Here is a 19,200-nt window from a genome sequence, read left to right as displayed (position 1 = left end):
GGCCCTTAACTATGTGGGGGCACCTTTGCTAGTGCAACGGTGCCCTCACACTTAGTAACTTTGCACCTAACATTCAGCAAGTGAAGGTTACACATATAGGTGACTTATAAGTTACTCAAGTGCAGTGAAAATGGCTGTGAAATAGTGTGTGCACTATTTCACGCAGGCTGCAATGGCAGTCCTGTGTAAGGGTTTGTGTGAGCTCCCTATCTATGGCAAAAGAAATGCTGCAGCCCATGTGGATCTCCTGGAACCCCACTGCCCTGGGCACCTAGGTTCCATATACTAGATACTTATAAGGGGGGTCCGGTATGCCAATTGAAATTGGTAAATGAAGTCACTGGCCTACAGTGACCAATTTAAAAGCAGAGAGCATAAGCACTGAGGTTCTGGTTGGCAGAGCCTCAGTGACAGTGAGGCACTACACAGGCATAGACATAAGGCCACAAACTATGAGCACTAGGGTCCTGGCTAGCAGTGACAGTACACACACACACACACAGGACAAAAGTGGGGGTAACCATGCTAGAAAGAGAACACTTTCTCACATTAGAGAACTGTGGAGTTTATGTTGGACAAACTCCCAAACCATATACTCGTTATGGCTACCCTGCAGTTACAATGTATAAGAATTGGCTTAGACACTGTAGGGGCATACTGCACACGCCGCTAGGCCCTCACCTGTGGTATAGTGCACCCTGCCTTAGGGCTGTAAGGCCTGCTAGAGGGGTGACTTACCCATGCCACAGGCAGTGGGTTGTAGGCATGGCACCATGAGGGGAGTGCCATGCTGACTTAGTCTTTCTCCCCACCAGCACACCCAAGTTGTGAGGCAGTGGCTATGTGCTGGGTGAGGGGTCCCCAGGGCCCTTGGTACCAGGAGTACCATTTACAAGGAACTTAACTGTGTGCCAGGGATGTGCCAATTGTGGAAACCAAGGTACAGTTTCAGGGAAAGAACACTGGTGCTGGGGCCTGGTTAGCAGCGTCCCAGCACACTTTCAATCATAACTAGCATCAACAAAAGGTACAAAGCTAGGGGTAACCATGCCAACAGTGGCATTTTCCTACACAGGACATAAACAGGGCTGGTCAAGAAACCACAAGAGGGCAGACAGAGCAGAAAGATAACACTTTAGAGTGCCCAAAGCAGAGCCCTGCTGGGCAAGGGTAAGAATAAGGCAAAATGTCAAAAAGGGAGGCAGAAAGTGGTTCAATTGACTTTTCCGTACAGTATCTTAGAATTTGTTTTTCAACAGCAGCCATATACCAGCTTGATGGTGAGACAACTGGCTACCTGAATAACATTGCAGAAGTCTGAAGGTTATCAACTGTCCCCACTCAATCTCCACTCAAGAAGGTGAAGAGTTGACAATGTTCGGGTGGAGGGCCCACCCCTGCTGCTGAGACAGAAGATCCTCCTGTAGGGGAAGGCGAATTGGACGATTGTAAGAAAGTACTATCTTTCTTGGCATGTTACCCCCAATTTCTGCCTGTTTGTGTGTTTCGCCTGTCTCGCTGGGATCCTGTTAGCCAGGACCCCAGTGCTCATAGTTTGTGGCCTGTGTGTGTTGTCAGTATGCTTGACTGTCACTGAAGTTCTGCTAACCAGAACTCCAGTGCATATTCTCTCTCTACTTACCAAATTTAGCACTATAGTTTAGTGACTTCATATTCTAATTCAGATTGGAACACTGGACTCTTCTTCCCCCCCATAAGTCCCTAATTTATGGTACCTAGGTCCCCTGGGCATTGGGGTTCATGGAAATCTTTATAGGCTGCAGCATTTATTTTGCCACCCAGAAAGAGCTCAGACAAACCCTTTCACAGGACTGCCACTGCAGCCTGTGGGAAATAGCGCGCACACTTTATTACAGCCATTTTGACTGCACTTAAGTAACTTATAAGTAACCTATATGTCTAACCTTCATTTACTGAAGGCTAGGTGCAAACCTACTGTGTGTGAGGGCATCCTTGCACTAGCAAAGGTGCCCCGACTTAGTCCAGGGACAAATCCACAGACTTCGTGAGTGCAGGGATACCATTATAAGCGTGCACTACATATGTCAATACATATATGTAGCTTCACAATGGTAACTTTGAATATGGCCGTGTGAGGTGTGTAAGATCATGGAATTTACCCCCCCAATACAAATCTGGTATTGGGGGGCCAATCCCATGCACCTTGAGGGCTCCACCATGGAACCCCATTACTGCCAAACCAGCCCTGAGGTTTCCACTGCAGCCCCAGATGCTGCCACCTCAGACAGGTTTCTGCCCTCCTGGGAAATGAACAGCTTAATCCCAGGAAGGCAGAAGAATGCATTTCCTTTAGGAGAGGGGTATTACATCCTCTCACATTGGAAATAGATGCTACAGGCTTGAGAGAGGTATCCTCCCAGAGCCTCTGGAAATGCTTTGAACGGAACAAACGGTGCCCTTCTTGCATAATTCAGTCTACACTGGTTCAGGGACCCCTAGTCCCTGCTCTGGCGTGAAACTGGACAAAGGAAAGGGGAGTGACCACTCCCGTGTCCATCACCAACTCAGGGGTGCTGCCCAGAGCTCCTCCAGAGTATCCCTGGAGTTAGCCATCTTGGATTCCAAGGTGTGGAGACACTCTGAAGATCTGAGTCGCCAGTGCCAGCAGGTGATGTCAGACACCCCCTCCTGATAGGGTAGGTAGCCAATCCCCCTCTAAGGGCTATTTAAGGTCTCTCCTCTGGGTGTTTCCTCAGATTTGGTTTGCAAGATTACTCCAGGATTCCTCTACTTCAGCTTCTGACCGTCTCAATCGCAGACTGCTCCAGGAACCGCTATAACTGCAACAAAGTATCCAAGTCGATCCCTGTGACCTGCAACTTCAGCCAGTATTTGTAACAGTTTCCAAGGTGTGCACGCTCGGAAGACCGCCTATCTTCACCCTGCACTAGAAGAACTGAAAGGAATCTCCAGTGGAGTGACTGAGTCACTTCCCTGCTTCTGCAGTCACTCTTCTGCGAAGACCGGTACTCTGGGACTCCTATCCTGACTAGCATGCTCCCTGGACCACAGGTGGTGGATCCAAGTGACCCAGACTGTCCAAAGGTCCAGCTGTCCAAATTTGGTGGAGTTAAGAGTTGTCTCCTGATGCTGCGACATTACTCCTGTGTACAGTGTCTTCGCAGCTCCTTGGGCTTCTGTGCACTTCTTCCAAAAGTTATTTGTGCACAGCATAGCCCAGGTCCCCAACACGCCATCCTGCGACACAGCTCTGAGTTGTTCTCCGGCGGCGTGGGACCCTCTAGTAAAGTGCTGCGATGACTGCAATTTTCATCTTTTTTGTCCCCATGTTCTGGGACACCCGTGGGTGCTGCCTGGTCTTCTGAGGGCTCAATGAAATGCTGAGCCCCTCCGTCTGAGTTGAGATCCCCAGATCCCTCTTAGGTCCAGGCAGCTCCTCTTTGACACAAACTGCATATTTGCTTGAACCAAGGCTTGTTGGTGGAATCCAGCGACGCAAACGGCCTGCATCCAACAACTTGACGTGGGACATCTCTTGCACCAAGCAGGAACCCACAGCTATCTGACGCATTCCTGTACTTTTCTTCTCACCGTAGAATCAATTTTTGCACCTTCTTCCAGGTTGGCAGGGGCTCCTGTTCTTGCTGGATACTACTTCGACTTCTGGACTTGGTTTCCTCTCTCCACAGGTCTCAGGTCCAGGAATCTATTGTTTGTTGCTTGCAGTTTTACTTGGTTCTTGCATAATTCTTAATTATGACTTGTACTGTGTTCTGAGGAAACGTGCTGTACTTTACTCCTGCTTTCCTGGGCTCTAGGGTGGGGTACTTTACTTACCTTTGGTGTTATTTTTTTTTTACATTTCCAACGCCACTCTACACATTACATTTGCCTAGGAGGGGAACTCGACATTCGCATTCCACTAGTTTAGTATATGGTTTGTGTTACCCCATTGCAATCTATTGCATTCTCTACTGTTTGCACTATTCTATGACTGCTTACTTACCAGATTTTGGTTATTAGTTTATATATTGTGTATAATACTTACCTCCAAAAGGAGTATTGCCTCTAAGATATATTTGGCCTTGTGTCACTAAACTAAAGTACCTTTATTTTTGGTAACACTGAGTATTGTCTTTTATTGTGTCTAAGCACTGGTTAACTATAGTGGTATTGCAGGAGCTTTGCATGTCTCCTAGTTCAGCCTAAGCTGCTCTGCTACAGCTACCCCTAGACAGCCTAAGCTGCTAGAACACTGCCTACATTTCACTAATGAGGGATAACTGGGCACGGTATACGGTGTAAGTACCTTAGGTACCCAGCACAAACCAGGCCAGCCTCCAACAACGATCAACACTCGTATTGAGAAGCTCAGGATACCAGACTCTCCATGCCCAGTCTGGAGCCGCAAGGATGACTTAGGCCCAGTCGATCCTGATCTGCCTGAGAACTCTGGGCAGAAATGGTATGGGCAGAAAGGCATACATGAGGCCTGCGCTCCACTCAAGCCAAAAAGCACCTCTGAGCCAGAGCCACCTTGGAAACTCCAGCGCTCAAAACTGCTGACATTGCGCACTCTCAGCAAAGGCGAGCAGATCTAACTAAGGCTCTCCTCACTCCTGAAAGAGACCTTGCATCAACCTCCAGGTGAAGATGATAATTGTCATCCGCTAGGCGTCGACAGCTGAGTTAGTCTTCTCTGGCATTCAGGGAACCTACGAGATATTGAATCACCAGGGATATGCCCTGCTGTCCAAGCCATGCCCAGAGACACAGGACCTCTTGACAGAGTGTCAACGACCCCACCCAGTCATGTCTGTTGCAGCACCACCTGGGGGTGGAGTTGTTAACACCTGCACCAGCCTCCCCACGATGGAGGGTAATAGGCCTTTCACTGCCAGCTGTATCCAGAATAGCTCAGATGAAAGGGAGTGGTGACATCAGTTGCGTCCAGGCCGGACTAGTGGGAAACTGAGTACAGAGCTCTAAGTGGGACCATTTTTAATGAGTTGAGTCCAGTTCACATAACAGTAAGGATGGCAAGGTTGGTGAGGAATCTGCAGTTAAAGTCTCTACCAGAAATAGCTTTACTGAAGAGAAATATGTTTTTCTTCTGGTAGTCTTCTAATTGCAGATTCTTCACCTTTGGAATGGATACCAAAGTACCTTCTAGGTGGCTTTCTATGAACTGTGTTAAACCAAAATTTCCTGCAGCACTGAACTGGCTAAATGGCCCTCTCAACAGGCCTGACTGTCCATACAATAATGCTTCTTGACTGGGGGGGGGGGGGGCACGCTCAAGTTGCCACCTGACAATGTCCAGGAGATCAGCCTGTGTGCCAAAGCAATGGTTAAAGTTCTGATGGAGTGTGCCCACAAGCCCTCTGTGGGCTGTGTTTTCGCCAGTGTGTAGCAGATCTTAATGCAGAGTGTGATCCAGCAAGATATGGTCCTCGTCTGCACTACTTTGCCCTTTTTTCTTCAGGGAATTCAATAAAGCGCTAACTGTCCACTTGCTGCTCTCTGGTACAATCAATTTGGAAACTCTGAGTCATTTTGGGATCCAATCAATGGAGTGTCTCCTCTCTTTAAAGGGATGAGGAGAAGCAAGGAATGCCAGAAAAGTACTGTTTTGTCCAACATTAAATTGAGTCACTTTCTTCAAGAGCAAGGAGGCTCAAATTTGTAGAACCAGCTTTTCAGGTAGAAAGTGGTGTTAGGAGAGTTGACAAGGATTTGTAGCTCGCTCCCCCACCATGCTAATAATTATGACATAAAAGAAAGACTGTCTTAAGGGCAAGCAGCTGAAGAGCAAGGCTGTGAAGAGATTTGAAGGGAACACACAAGGAATGTAAGAACCAAATATAAATCCCATTGGGGAATAAAAGAGAAAGAGGAAAAATATTGTAAACCCTTGAGTAAACATCACTATAGGCGATTCAATTTTGAACGTTGGTCCAGCAACCGCAAGAAGGCAGAAAGAAACAAATACTCTTTAGCAGGGCATAAAGAAAGTTCTTGCAGGGAGAAGTTCAACACAAACAGCACTTCGGGCAGTTTAACATGATGTGGTTCAATCTGCTTGGCAGTACAGCAAGCCACAAACTTGTCCTAGCTGCAGGTATATACCGAATTGGTGAGGGACGTCTGGCCGTTAAGAGGACATCAACCTCTGGATGAGGCTAAAAACCTCTCAACAGCCACCAGAAAAATCCATGGAGGTGGAGTATGCACACACACTGGTGCAGGACACTGTCCTGCTGCTGCTACATGAGATCCTCCCAAAGGGACAGCTTGATTGGAAGTCAGAGGCTCATGCCCAGGTGTTCAGGATACCATACTCCCAGTGCCCAATCCTGAGCCACTTAAATGACTTGGGCCTGGTCAATCCTGATCTTCAGAACTCAGAAACGAACAGGTATCGGAGGAAAGGCATACAGGAATGGAGAGCTCCACTATGTAGAAAGCTTCTCCAAGCAAGAGATGCCTTGGAAACTTCAACACAGAAGGGCTGACATTGAACGTTCTCAGCAGTGTCAAAAGATCAAGCCAAGGCTCCCCCCACTTGCAGATAAGTCCTTGCATCACCTTATGATGTAACCACCGTTCGTGATCCGCAAGGCGTTCAACGGCTGAATTTGTCCACCATGATGGTTAAAAGATGCTAGCAACATCACAAAATGTAATGATGGGTGGAGTGTTGAAACTTTTCAAACACTCGCCCCCAGTCACAGATCGGGGTTTAATCCATAGTTATAGAACATCTTGACAAGTTGCAAACCACCTGAAAAGTTTCCTGGCATTCAAGCCATGTCCAGAGGCGCATAGCTTCCTGGCACATCATCCACAACACCACCCTGCCCTGCTTCTTGCAGTACTAGACTGCAGTGGTGTTGTCCGTGAGCCCCTGCACCAGCATCACTGATGGAAGGAAGGAAATCCTTTACACTAAGCAGATGGATCATAGCTCCATAAGATAGATGGAAACAAGCCTCTCCTAGAGACCGGAGTCTTTTCATCTTCACCTTCTCCCAGGAGGCCACCCCAGCCCAGTAGTGCTGCATCAGTCATCCGAGTCAGCTGCAGTAAGGGGAGGAGGTCTATCACTAACACAATCACTATTTAGTAGCCAGGAACTTTGCCGTCTCCTCCAAAATCTGTACTTGATCAGAGAGATCCTGCTAATTATGTGCCCACTGGGACTTCAGATCTCACTGCAAAGCACATGTATGCCAGCTGGTGGGCTTCACAAGCAGGAGTACATCAGTACCAGAAGCCTGTCTCATCCTCAAAAAACTCCAGGACTGAGGCTGAAACACTGGGGTCATAGCCTGAATGCTCTGTACTGTTTTACGGAAAAAAGGCGCAAAACAGCACACACACTGTCCTGAATGGCGATAAAGGGAAGCATCTATGAAGAAGTGAGGTGTGAGGGTGAGGTCCCTAAACCGATGACCTGATATCCTAACCCAGCCTACTTTCAGCTACATGAATGCAAGGGATAGGAAATCCCCATCTTCAAGATGACTTTCTAAAGCATGACTGCTCTGCTCTCCAAGAAGTTAGAACATCAAGTTAAATGAAGGGTGGCATGCTTATTAGTTACAGCATCAAATCCTGCTCTGTCCTATTTTCATATTATGCATCTGGAGGTAAATGTCTTGATCAAGGACAGCCTGCTGACTGTGGCCCGATTGAAGAAACTGCAAGATTGGTGGAGGATGAGGCAGCATCCTAAACCTTGAGATTCTTCAGGGCTGGGAGTCCATCCACACACTACCATTTTTTCAAATACTGAGAAAGGCGTAGTTTATAGCCTGACAAAAATACACACAAGAATGCACAAAATCTGGAACCATCTTTCTCCAACAGTCTACCCACACATGGTCTCTTCAACTGCCATCCAGTCTAGCCAAACTGATACCAATTATTTGACGTTTATCAACTATATTACAATCAAAATCCACAACAGGCCACAACCAATAATGACCCAGTAAGTTAATACAGACCTCGCCACATTCATCTAACAATTCCTATGTGCCCTAATCTTCTAAAATTGGACACCTATTAACCTTGTCCCAGTACTCACTAACAACATTTCTATTACATTCAGAATTGTCATTCTCTAACAGATCATGTTACAACACAGCACAAGCAAAACATGGCAAAGTCCTATCATCAAGAAAAATCTGTCATACCACTCCAACATATATCTGAAATCTGTTTAGATTAAGTTAGCTAAAACATTTAACACCCTAGTTAAAAAAAACCTCTGTAGGCTATGGAAGGAACAATGAACACCCAGCTTAATGGAACATGGCAAATGTTTTCAGCACCCCCTTACATATTCACACAAAATCTTTTTAGACTCACTTCACTTTTAAATTAACGAAAGAAAAACATTACCAAACTACAACTTTCACAAATATCAATTAATCGAACAGGTTACTTACCTTCGGTAACGCATAATCTGATCGAGACTATCTAGCTGCAGATTACTTACCTTTGAATTCCCTGGCATCAGCTTCAAATCCAGACCTTTTTGCTGAGCAGTACCCTGCGTGTGCCATCAGGTGGCATCGTACGGATCCGCGTGACATCGTTGGAGCGGTCTGTGACATCACGGTCACCATTAAGGCACCACCCTGGAGCGCGAACGCCGGTTCTTTTACCCACAAACTTACACGCCAGAAGTGCAGTCATGGATAGAACCAACTGTTCGTCTGTGCAAAACTAGGGCCTAAAAGGGACAAGCCCTAACCTTACTAAACAAACGCAGAGCAGGGAGGCATGGGTGGGTGTAAGGAATCTGCAACTAGAATATGTCTCTACCAGATAATGCGTTACCGAAGATACGTAACTTGTTAATCTGATAGAGACTTCTAGCTGCAGATTCCTTACCATTGAATAGATACCCAAGTCATAACCTCCTGTTGGTGCGCTGGGGATACCTCTATGTACACTAAAAAGTCTTGTAGGACCGAACGGGCAAAGTGTCCGTCTCTCCGTACCGGATCGTCCAGGCAGTAATGTTTCGCAAACAGATGCAAGAATGCCCAAGAATGCACAACTGCTGAAAGAGGCCTTGCGCCACCTCCGGGTGGAGATATCATTCTTGATCCGCTAGGCAGAGACGGCTGAATTAGTCCACCCTGATGTTCAGAGAACCTGCCAGGTGTTGAACCACCAGGGTTATGCCCTGCTGTTCCAGGCATGTCCAGAGACGCACAGCCTCTTGACAAAGGGTTCAGGAACCCACACTGCCCTGCTTGTTGCAGTACCACATTGTGGAGGTGTTGTCCGTGAACACCTGCACTATTTTCCCTTTTACAACAGGAAGAAATGCTCTCAATGCCAGTCGGATCGCCTGGAGCTTCAGTAAGTTGATATGGAGTCCGGATTCCACCAGAGACCTCTGATCTCCACATCACCCAGATTGCTGCCCCCTCCCAGAAGTGACGCATCCGTCACTACTGTGACATCTGGTCGGGAAGGGAGATGAGTCTGCCTCTGACCCAATCTCAGTTCACTAACCACCACTGCAGGTCTTTTTCAGTTCCCTCCGAGATCTGAACCGTGTCTGTAAGATTCCCCCCATGCGGTGCCCACTAGAACTTCAAGTCCCACTTCAGAGCCCTTGTATGCCATCTGCCATGCTTGACTAACAGGATGCAGGAGGCCATGCGTCCAAACAGCCTCAGAGCCTGTCTCACCAAAATATAGGATGGAGGCCGAAATATCGATATAACCTGAATATCCTGGACTCACTGCTCAGGAGGTTAAGCTCGAAACAGCACAGTGTCCAGAACGGCTCCGATTAAAGCTTCTGAGGGGGAGTCAGGTGTGACTTCGGCAAGTTTATAGCAAACTTCAGCAAGTTCAGGAGGTCCGATTTAGTCTGAAGGTGGGTGACGACAGCCTGGGGCATAGGATCCTTCAACAGCCAGTCGTCGAGGTAGGGGGGAAGACTCAAAATCCTAACCTGCACAGATGAGCCGCTACCACCGCCATCACCTTGGTGAACACTGGAGGGCACTGGTGAGACGAAAGCGAGCACGGCAAACTAAGTGCTCGTGGCCCACCGTGAACCGCAAGTAGCACCTGTGGGCGGACAGGATGGGGGATGTGAAAATATGCATCCTGCATCTCTAACACTACACCCAGTCTCCTTGGTATAGGGCAGACAAGACCTGAGCAAGAGTAAGCATCTTGAATTTCTCTTTTTTTGAGGAAGAGACTGATGGCCCGCAAATCCAGAATGGGGCTAAGACCCTTGTTCTCTTTGGGAATCAGAAAGTAGCGGGAATAACAGCCACGGCCTACTTCCGACATCAGGACCCTTTCTATGGCTCCCTTGACAAGAGAGCCATAATCTCCTCGCGGAGCAAAATTAAGTGATCCTCCTTCAGACGTTCTTTTAATGGAGGCACAGAGGGAGGGAAAGACTGGAAGGGGAGGAAATAGCCCTTTTGTATGACCCACAAGACCCATTTGTCCGATGGTATGGACCACCAGTGAGGGAGATTAAATTGAATCCTCCCTACATCACCCCCCACCCCGTCCACCCCCCAATCCCCCCCCAACCCCCGGTGCGAGCCCCATCCTCATTTTGGATGATCGGGAACGACGTCCTATGACACAAGTTCTGACTTTGGCACCGACAGGGCCCATATCAGTGCCTGAGGCTTATTTCAAACAGCCAGACACAGGTGAGGAATAGGAGGGGTCTGAGGACCCTTTAGAATATGGATTGGAGCATTGAAAATTCTTTTAATTGAGTACGGATCACTGCGGCTCCAGGATTTGAAGGGGGGGGGGGAGGGGTCAGAGTTGGAGTCGGGGAAGGACAAGAAGTCTGCCCTGGCATCAGTTTTGCGGAACGTGACGGGCATGTCGACGTTCCAAAGTCGCCTCGTCAGCCAATGGGCAAGGCGAAGTCCTCTTGGACGACTTCTAGTGCCTCTTCCCCCAGTGCACCGAGGACCTTGAGTGCGAAGAAGAGGACTTGGGGCTTCTGGAGCAGTCCTGCGACAACCTCCTCCTCAAGCGGGACCGTGACCTCCTAGGAGTCTTGCCAACCGACATCAACTGCTGGACCACCATGAGCTTCGGAGACTGCTCTTTCAAAGCTTTCGGAGCCATGGCCCGGCAGTCTTAACACGACTTAAGAGTGGTCTCGGACGAGAAACCAGAGAAACCTGGTGGGGGTCCGCCACAGACATGGTGCAATGGCATGCACCACACGGCTTGAACCCCTGTCTTCCTAGATTACATCTCTCACAGACTTCGAAAAAACTTCGACAAAAAGGTAAAAAAGGCAGAGGGTAGCTTGATCCCAGACATGCGCTTAACAGATGCGGAAGGAAAGGAACTGATGTACACACGCCAGGGTGGTGCGTTTATAGGTGACCGTGACGTCACAGACTGCTCCAACAACGCTAACGACACCACTCAGAGCCGAACGATAAACGCGGATCCAAATGTCGCCATCCGACAGAGCGCACAGGGTATTGCTCAGCAAAATATTCCAGATTCGAAGCAGGCGCCAGGGAATTCAAAAGTAAGGATTATGTATCTAGAAGTCTCTATCATATACACACAACCAAACCTTCACAACTAATCACCCAGGCCTTTTCAGAAGCCTCTGAAACGCACACCCTACTTGTAGCAAGTTGACTCGGTATATACTATCTCAAAATGAGGGATAGTGTGCAAAGAGTCCAAGGGTTCCCCTTAGAGGTTGATAGTGGCAAAATTAGATAACACTAATGCTCTATTTTGTGGTAGTGTGGTCGAGCATTAGGCTTATCGGAGGGTAGTGTTAAGCATTTGTTGTACACACACAGACAATAAAAGAACAAACACACTCAAAGACTTAACTCCAAGCCAATGGGTTTTTAAATAGAAAAATATATTTTCTTGATTTATTTTATAACCACAAGATTCAAAACATAAGTACATAAATTGTAAGGTACTTCACACAGCTAAGTATAGAACTTTGGAAGCAGGGGGACACAAGCGCACAAAACACAACCTCAGTGGCTCAGGGGCGGCCGGGTGCAGTGGACATAGTAGGCGTCGGGTTTGTTATTGAAAGCAATGGAGGGACCCGGGAGTCAGTTAGGCGATGCAGGCAGGGCACAGGGGGGCTTCTCGGGCCAGGCACCGACCAGGCTAGGATGAGGGCCACCTGCTAGTCATTCCTGCACTGGTAGGTGGCTCCTCTTGGTCCCGGAGGCCGCGGGTGCAGTGCTTGGGCCAGGCGTCGGGTTCCTTTGTTACCAGGCAGTCGCAGTCAGGTGAGCCTCTGGATCCTCTATGCAGGTGCAGGGAGGCCGACTCAGGGTGTCCACGTCGATGGCGTTGCCTGGGAGTCCTCTCTGCAGTGTCTGTTGTCCTTGACTCGAGCTGGGGGCATCGGGTGCAGAGTGTGAAGACTCACGCTTCTGGCGGGAAGTGGAGTCTCTTTAAAAGTTGCTTTAAAGTTGCAAAGATGTTGCAGTTTTTGAACAGTGCCACTGTTCTCAGGAGTTTCTTGGTCCTTTAGATGCAGGGCAGTCCTCTGAGTTCTCAGAGGTCGCTGGTCCCGCAAGATGCGTTGTTGTGCAGGTTCTTTGAGCCTGGAGACAGGCCGGTAGGGCTTGGACCAACTCAGTTGGTGCCCGTCGCCTCTGCAGGGCTTTCAGGTCAGCAGTCCTTTCTTCAGGTTGCAGGCAAATCTTATCTCCTGGGCTCATGGTAGTCTTTAGGTCTGGGGGGCAGTAGCCAATGGCTACAGTCCTTGAGGGGGCTACCCCTCTTTGTGCCTCCTCCCTGAGGGGAGGAGGGAACATCCCTATTTCTATTGGGGGAATCCTCCAAACTCAAGATGGAGGATTTCTAAAGGCAGGGGTCACCTCTGCTCAGGGAACCTGAGGGGCTGTCCTGACTAGTAGGTGACTCCTCTTTGTTTTTCTCATTATCTCCTCCGGACTTGCCAACAAAAGTGGAGGCTGTGTCCGACGGAGCAGGCATATCCACTAGCTGTGATGTCCTGGGGTGCTGTAACAGGCAGAAGCCTTTGAGGCTCACTGTCAGGTGTTACAGACCTGCAGGGGAAGGGGAGAAGCACCTCCACCCAGTGCAGGCTTTGTTTGTGACCACAGAGTGACAAAGGCACTCACCACATGCGGCCAGAAACTCGTCTGGTTGCGGGCAGGCTGGCAGAAACTGGTCAACCTAGCACTGGGAGTCAGACTAGTATTCAGGGGGCATGTCTAAGATGCCCTCTGGGTGTATTTTACAATAAATTCCACACTGGCATCAGTTTGCACTTATTGTGCTGAAAAGATGGATACCAAACTTCCCAGATTTCAGTGTAGCCATTATGGAACTGTGGAGTTTGTAATTGACAGACTCCCAGACCAAATACGTTTTATGGTTACCCTGCAGTTACAATGTCTAAGAATTGGCTTAGACATTGTAGGGGCATAGTGCTCATGCAACTATGCCCTCAGCTGTGGTGTAGTGCACCCTGCCTTAGGGCTGTAAGGTCTGCTAGAGGGGTGACTAACCTATGTCACAGGCAGTGGGTTGTGGGCATGGCACTCTGAGGGGAGTGGCAAGTCGACGTAGTCATTTTCTCCTCACCAGCACACACAAGCTGTGAAGCAGTGTGCATGTGCTGAGTGAGGGGTCCCCAGGGTACATGCTACAGCCCTTAGAGACCTTCCATGGCCACAGGGCCCTTGGTACCAGGGGTACCAGTTACAAGGGACTTATCTGTGTGCCAGGGCTGTGCCAATTGTGGGAACAAAGGTACAGTTTAGGAACCCTGGTGCTGGGGCCTGGTTAGCAGGGTCCCAGCACGCTTTCAATCAAAACTGGCATCATCAAAAGGCAACAAGTTAGGGGCTAACCATGCCAAGGAAGGCATTTTCGTACATGTTCCTAAAAGGAGTAAGCGGCATCCAGATTATTTGCAGTCACTACATAATAGTTCCAAAAATGTTCAATGTTCATATTTTTGGTAATAGAGTAATTAACTGTAAAGTTGCTATGTCAAATCAAATCAAATCATTAACATTTATAAAGCGCGCTACTCACCCGTGCGGGTCTCAAGGCGCTAGGGGGGAAAGGGGGGGTTATCGCTGCTCGAACAGCCAAGTCTTTAGGAGTCTCCGGAAAGCGGAGTGGTCCTGAGGCTGGTGGGGAGGGAGTTCCAGGTCTTGGCTGCCAGGAAGGAGAAAGATCTCCCACCCGCCGTGGAGCGGCGGGTGCGAGGGACGGCAGCAAGTGCGAGGCCAGCGGAGCGGAGGGGGCGGGTGGGGACGTAGAAGCTGAGGCGTCTGTTGAGGTATTCCGGTCCCTTGTTGTGGAGGGCTTTGTGTGCGTGGGTGAGAAGACGGAAGGTGATCCTTTTGCTGACTGGGAGCCAATGCAGGTGTCTCAGGTGTGCGGAGATGTGGCTGTTGCGGGGTACGTCGAGGATGAGGCGGGCCGAGGCGTTTTGGATGCGTTGCAGGCGGGTTTGGAGTTTGGCGGTGGTCCCGGCGTAGAGGGTGTTGCCGTAGTCCAGGCGACTCGTGACAAGGGCGTGGGTCACGGTTTTTCTGGTGTCGGCGGGGATCCAGCGGAAGATCTTGCGGAGCATGCGGAGAGTGAGGAAGCAGGCGGAGGACACGGCGTTGACTTGCTTGGTCATGGTGAGAAGAGGGTCCAAGATGAAGCCGAGGTTGCGGGCGTGGTCTGCGGGGGTCGGTGCGGTGCCGAGGGCCGTGGGCCACCAGGAGTCGTCCCAGGCGGACGGGGTGTTGCCGAGGATGAGGACTTCCGTTTTTTCAGAGTTCAGCTTTAGGCGGCTGAGCCTCATCCAATCTGCGACGTCCTTCATACCCTCTTGTAGGTTGGTCTTGGCGCTGGCGGGGTCCTTGGTGAGGGAGAGTACAAGTTGGGTGTCGTCGGCGTAGGAGGTGATGATGATGTCGTGCTTGCGTACGATGTCGGCGAGGGGGCTCATGTAGACATTGAAGAGTGTCGGGCTGAGCGATGAGCCTTGAGGTACGCCGCAGATGATCTTGGTGGGTTCTGAGCGAAACGGAGGGAGGTAAACTCTTTGGGAGCGGTTAGCGAGGAAGGAGGCGATCCAGTCCAGGGCCTGGCCTTGGATCCCGGTGGAGCGTAGGCGGGTGATTAGGGTGCGGTGACAGACGGTGTCAAAGGCAGCCGAGAGGTCGAGGAGAATGAGGGCGACTGTTTCACCGTTGTCCATCAGGGTTCTGATGTCGTCTGTGACTGAGATGAGGGCGGTTTCCGTGCTGTGGTTGGTTCGGAATCCGGTTTGTGAAGGGTCGAGCAGGTTGTTGTCTTCCAGGAAGGTGGTCAGCTGTTTGTTGACGGTCTTTTCTATTACCTTGGCTGGGAAAGGTAGAAGAGAGATGGGGCGGAAGTTTTTCAGGTCGCTTGGGTCAGCCGTAGGTTTCTTTAGTAGGGCGTTGACTTCAGCGTGCTTCCAGCATTCGGGGAAGGTAGCAGAAGAAAAAGAAGAGTTGATGACGGTCTGGAGGTGCGGGGCGATGATGTCGTCGGCTTTGTTAAAGATGAAGTGCGGGCAGGGGTCCGAAGGGGCGCCGGAGTGGATAGAGTTCATGATGGATTTGGTTTCTTCCGTGTTGATGTGGGTCCAGTTGTTGAGGGTGATGTCCGGGGAAGCGGGTTCAGTGGTGTATGGTTGGGTCTGGTGTCCGAAGCTGTCGTGGAGGTCGCTGATCTTGCGATGGAAGAAAGTGGCGAGGGATTCGCACAAATCCTGTGAGGGCGTGACGGCGTTGGCGCTGGCGCTGGGGTTGGAGAACTCTTTGACGATGCTGATATATCAAATAATAAACTGTTTGATATTTTTCATAGCTGTTTCACTGTTTGTGTGAAGGAAGCCTTTGCTGTACGTGGGATCTGAATGTTACTAATTAAAAAAAATGCTAAGGGTATTTGGAACAATCTTTTCAAGAGGAGCTTTATGTAGCAGGAGTCATTCGGACTAAAGGTTTGTGAATCAATTCAGCCACAACCATTATCACACATCAAAAGACAGTGGGGATCTTGATTGAAGGAATATTGTGCAAATTGGCTCACCCAATATTTTAAACTAGTTGTTAGCGGTAGATAATTATTCAGGAATTCTTTGGGCTGTTCAGTGGCCACTTGAAAGGGATAAGCTGGTATCTAACCACAGGGTGCAACACACTGTCTAGGAAAGGACACTGAGCTTCAAAGGGTTGTTATTGTTTGGGAAGTTCCAAAACAAAACAGTCACATGCACTGATTCTATGCTCTGGATGAGGAGTTTCTAGCAGCTAAAAGAACAACCTGCTGATAAGCAACCAAGGTGAGCAAAGCCCAAATCCTCAGGTAGCAGACACTCAAGCTGAACGACACTGAGGGGTGCAAGCTGCTGCCTACCTTTATGTATAGGATTACAATCCTCTTGAGAAGGACGTGGATCCTAAAGATTTGCATATTTCATAATCAGACTTAGTGAGACAAAGCTGAGACAAGCTCCTCTTATTTGATGTTCTGAACCAGATAAGACTAAACAAATAGCGCACACTAAACTATCTGTTCTGCTGAGCATCAGATCATTGTCTAGAGGTCCAGGTAACCTTCCTATGGGGAAAGTGAAGCAATTGCATTAGCTGATACATGCAGGTGCAAATATGTCACTGGTTGTCACAGGACCTCAGATAGGTTGATTACTTCTCTAAGACATCCTACTCTACTGATGGAAAAAGAGTACACTTGAGAAAGGGGTTAGTGGGAACTGCTTTCCATCTGCTCCTAGAACAGCAGGAATATCCCCCCCCTCACATATCAGTGCCAGAGCACAAAGCTGAAGAAGTTAGTACTTTGGTTGTTTGCACGGATCATCATCACTGGTGGAAAAAAAGGCTCTGAACTAGGAGGTAGAAACTTCTTCCAAAAAAGTCAAGGTTATCCATTAACAAGCCTAGCAAATGCTTGAGTATCAAATAAAGCAATTTAAGATTAATTTACTTATTAAAAATTATAAAAGCACACATTAAGTTATGGGTAGAGTACTGCAGGGAAAGTTTGTGTGGTGCTAAAGCATGGTGGTGAGGGGACTGGGTCATAAAATACATACTTCTGGTTACCTTCATTTCTGAATTATGAGTGGAATCATTCATCCCCATTTGAGCCCGGATTTGACTTTTCAGATCTTCAATATATTCAGCTGTTCTTTTCTGATCTTCTATAGAATTCCTTAGTTCTTCTTGAACTTGAATAGACTTGAAACAAGTACATATAAAATTACATCAGCAACTTTAACAGGTTTATATTTCAATGCACAAGCTTATTTTTATACCTACCATTTCTATATTCTCTTCTAGGTCCATTTTCAGCTGGTCTCGCTCAGACTGAACAGCTTCTAATGTCAACTGAAGCTTTTGTTTTTCTTGCTCGATTGCTAGGATCCTGTCTGCCAAATGCTGGAACTCTTTACTGTTGTCTCCAGTTTCTTCAAAGGTAGTTTCACATGCAGCATCTTGAGTAAACTACATTTAACAACAAAAAAGTAAGAAACTCAAAACAGGATAGACCCTATGCCCTTGTTGAAAACACCGACCTTTAGGCCAGACAACTGTTCCAACTACTGCCCCAACTTGTATTCACTGAAAGAACAAACTATTTACCTTCATTAACTATCTTTCTGCTGGGAGGGGGCGTGGTTGAACCCCAAAGATGGAGGATGTGCCTCTAACCTAAGAATCTTAAGGCATCCAGCAGTGTCAGGGGAGCCTTACAACAGTGGCACTACCTGCTGAGCCCCTTGGGCTATCCTTGCGACCGCCAGGCACTGGGCATGACTTCTGTGGTGGCTGCCAGTGACGTCACACTCTGTACGGCTAGGAGACTGGCTATACCTTTGGCGGTCAGTCACACAATTTTGTTAGACGGCCTTGCAGTGAGGCGAGTCATGGGGCCTTGGCCACCCAGCTGAGGAACTACACCGCACCCACCTCCTCCACCCTCTTTCATCTACCCAAAACTTGTGTGCGCCCACACTTGCCCTGGAATGATTGATTATCTTATGAGGCCTGCGTCCTCCATCGCAATGACATGTTTACCAGTGGAAGTGGTGCCAAAACTGCGCTCCAGAGGTGAGGAGAAGCTGCGACTCTGCAGCCTGCGGTGGGGCCCATCCGCTAGTGTCATATCCTTGACCCACTGCTGTTTTTCTTTTTTTCCCAGGACGCACCCTTATGCCCGAATAGAGGTCTGCGCTGGGGACTAGCACAGCCCAAATGTTGTGCTGGGACAGAGTGCTGCCACCTTCACCCTTACAGATCCTACGGTGCTCATTGTGGGGCCTGCTCCCTTGGCTCCCCTGGAAACATGTAGGCCTCTAAATTGTGCACCCCCAGACCTGCGGCGTGCTCTTACTGGCCCAGGAGCAACTGATCACCCTACAATGCCCATGGTCTCCATTGCGGCCACGTGTCTATCTAGGGGCTCCGGTAGTGGCAAAACAATGCGCAGGGGTGAAGAGACGCCACCACTCTGCAGACAGCAGTGGGCCAGGTTACTGGTGTTTTATCCCAGGCCCAATGAAGTATTTGACCAGGACATGCCCCCTTACCAGAGTAAGGAACAGCGCTGGAGAATAGTGTGGCCCGAACATTGTACCGGGCCACACAAATGCGCTACCCGTTCAGCCTCAAACTCTACACGGCCAGCACCCTTCGTCCCCTCGAATGTGGAGTGCGGGGTGGCACCTCCCTAAATCACGCACCACTGGACTTGGGAACCTCATCATGACACCCCATGAGAATAGGTAGGTCAAATCGAATGCCAGACGGCCACTTTAATTTAAAAGAAACCTACACCAAGGTTCTGCATGGTCTAGTCTGTGCCAAGATCTGGCCTTTCCCTGCATACAGGGATATAATTGTCTACCTCTAACATTGAGCCCAGTGGACAGTTGTCTGCTTGTATCCACACAGTGCCCAGGCTTTCATATTGTTCTTAGTACAAGTGGATCCTACATGTCCCAACTAACCAAGCACATCTGGGGTCTTTTCTTTGTGGACACTTGTATTGCTATGCTATTCCTAATTAACCACGACCCCATCATCGGCCGTCAACATCTGTGAGGCGTATACATACAATAACCAACCCTCACCCCTTTTTACTTTGAAGACA

The 19,200-nt window shown here is 48.9% G+C and overlaps 1 protein-coding gene across 5 annotated transcripts in view; it reads right to left on the bottom strand.

Moving 5' to 3' along the window:
* The window catches only part of CENPE (centromere protein E), a 1,295,748-nt gene that overhangs the window by 857,155 nt on the left and 419,393 nt on the right, over window positions 1-19,200 (bottom strand). For all 5 annotated transcript variants that reach the window (XM_069241483.1, XM_069241500.1, XM_069241509.1 and 2 more), the window contains 2 exons: window positions 17,367-17,552; window positions 17,151-17,285 (listed from right to left, as the gene is read on the bottom strand). In XM_069241483.1, coding sequence (XP_069097584.1) covers window positions 17,151-17,285; window positions 17,367-17,552 — 321 coding nt within the window. The remainder of the gene's footprint in view (window positions 1-17,150; window positions 17,286-17,366; window positions 17,553-19,200) is intronic.

The sequence above is a fragment of the Pleurodeles waltl genome, chromosome 1_2, assembly GCF_031143425.1.
Source record: "Pleurodeles waltl isolate 20211129_DDA chromosome 1_2, aPleWal1.hap1.20221129, whole genome shotgun sequence".
Lineage (NCBI taxonomy): Eukaryota > Metazoa > Chordata > Amphibia > Caudata > Salamandridae > Pleurodeles > Pleurodeles waltl.
This window is presented reverse-complemented; position numbering and strand designations above follow the sequence as displayed.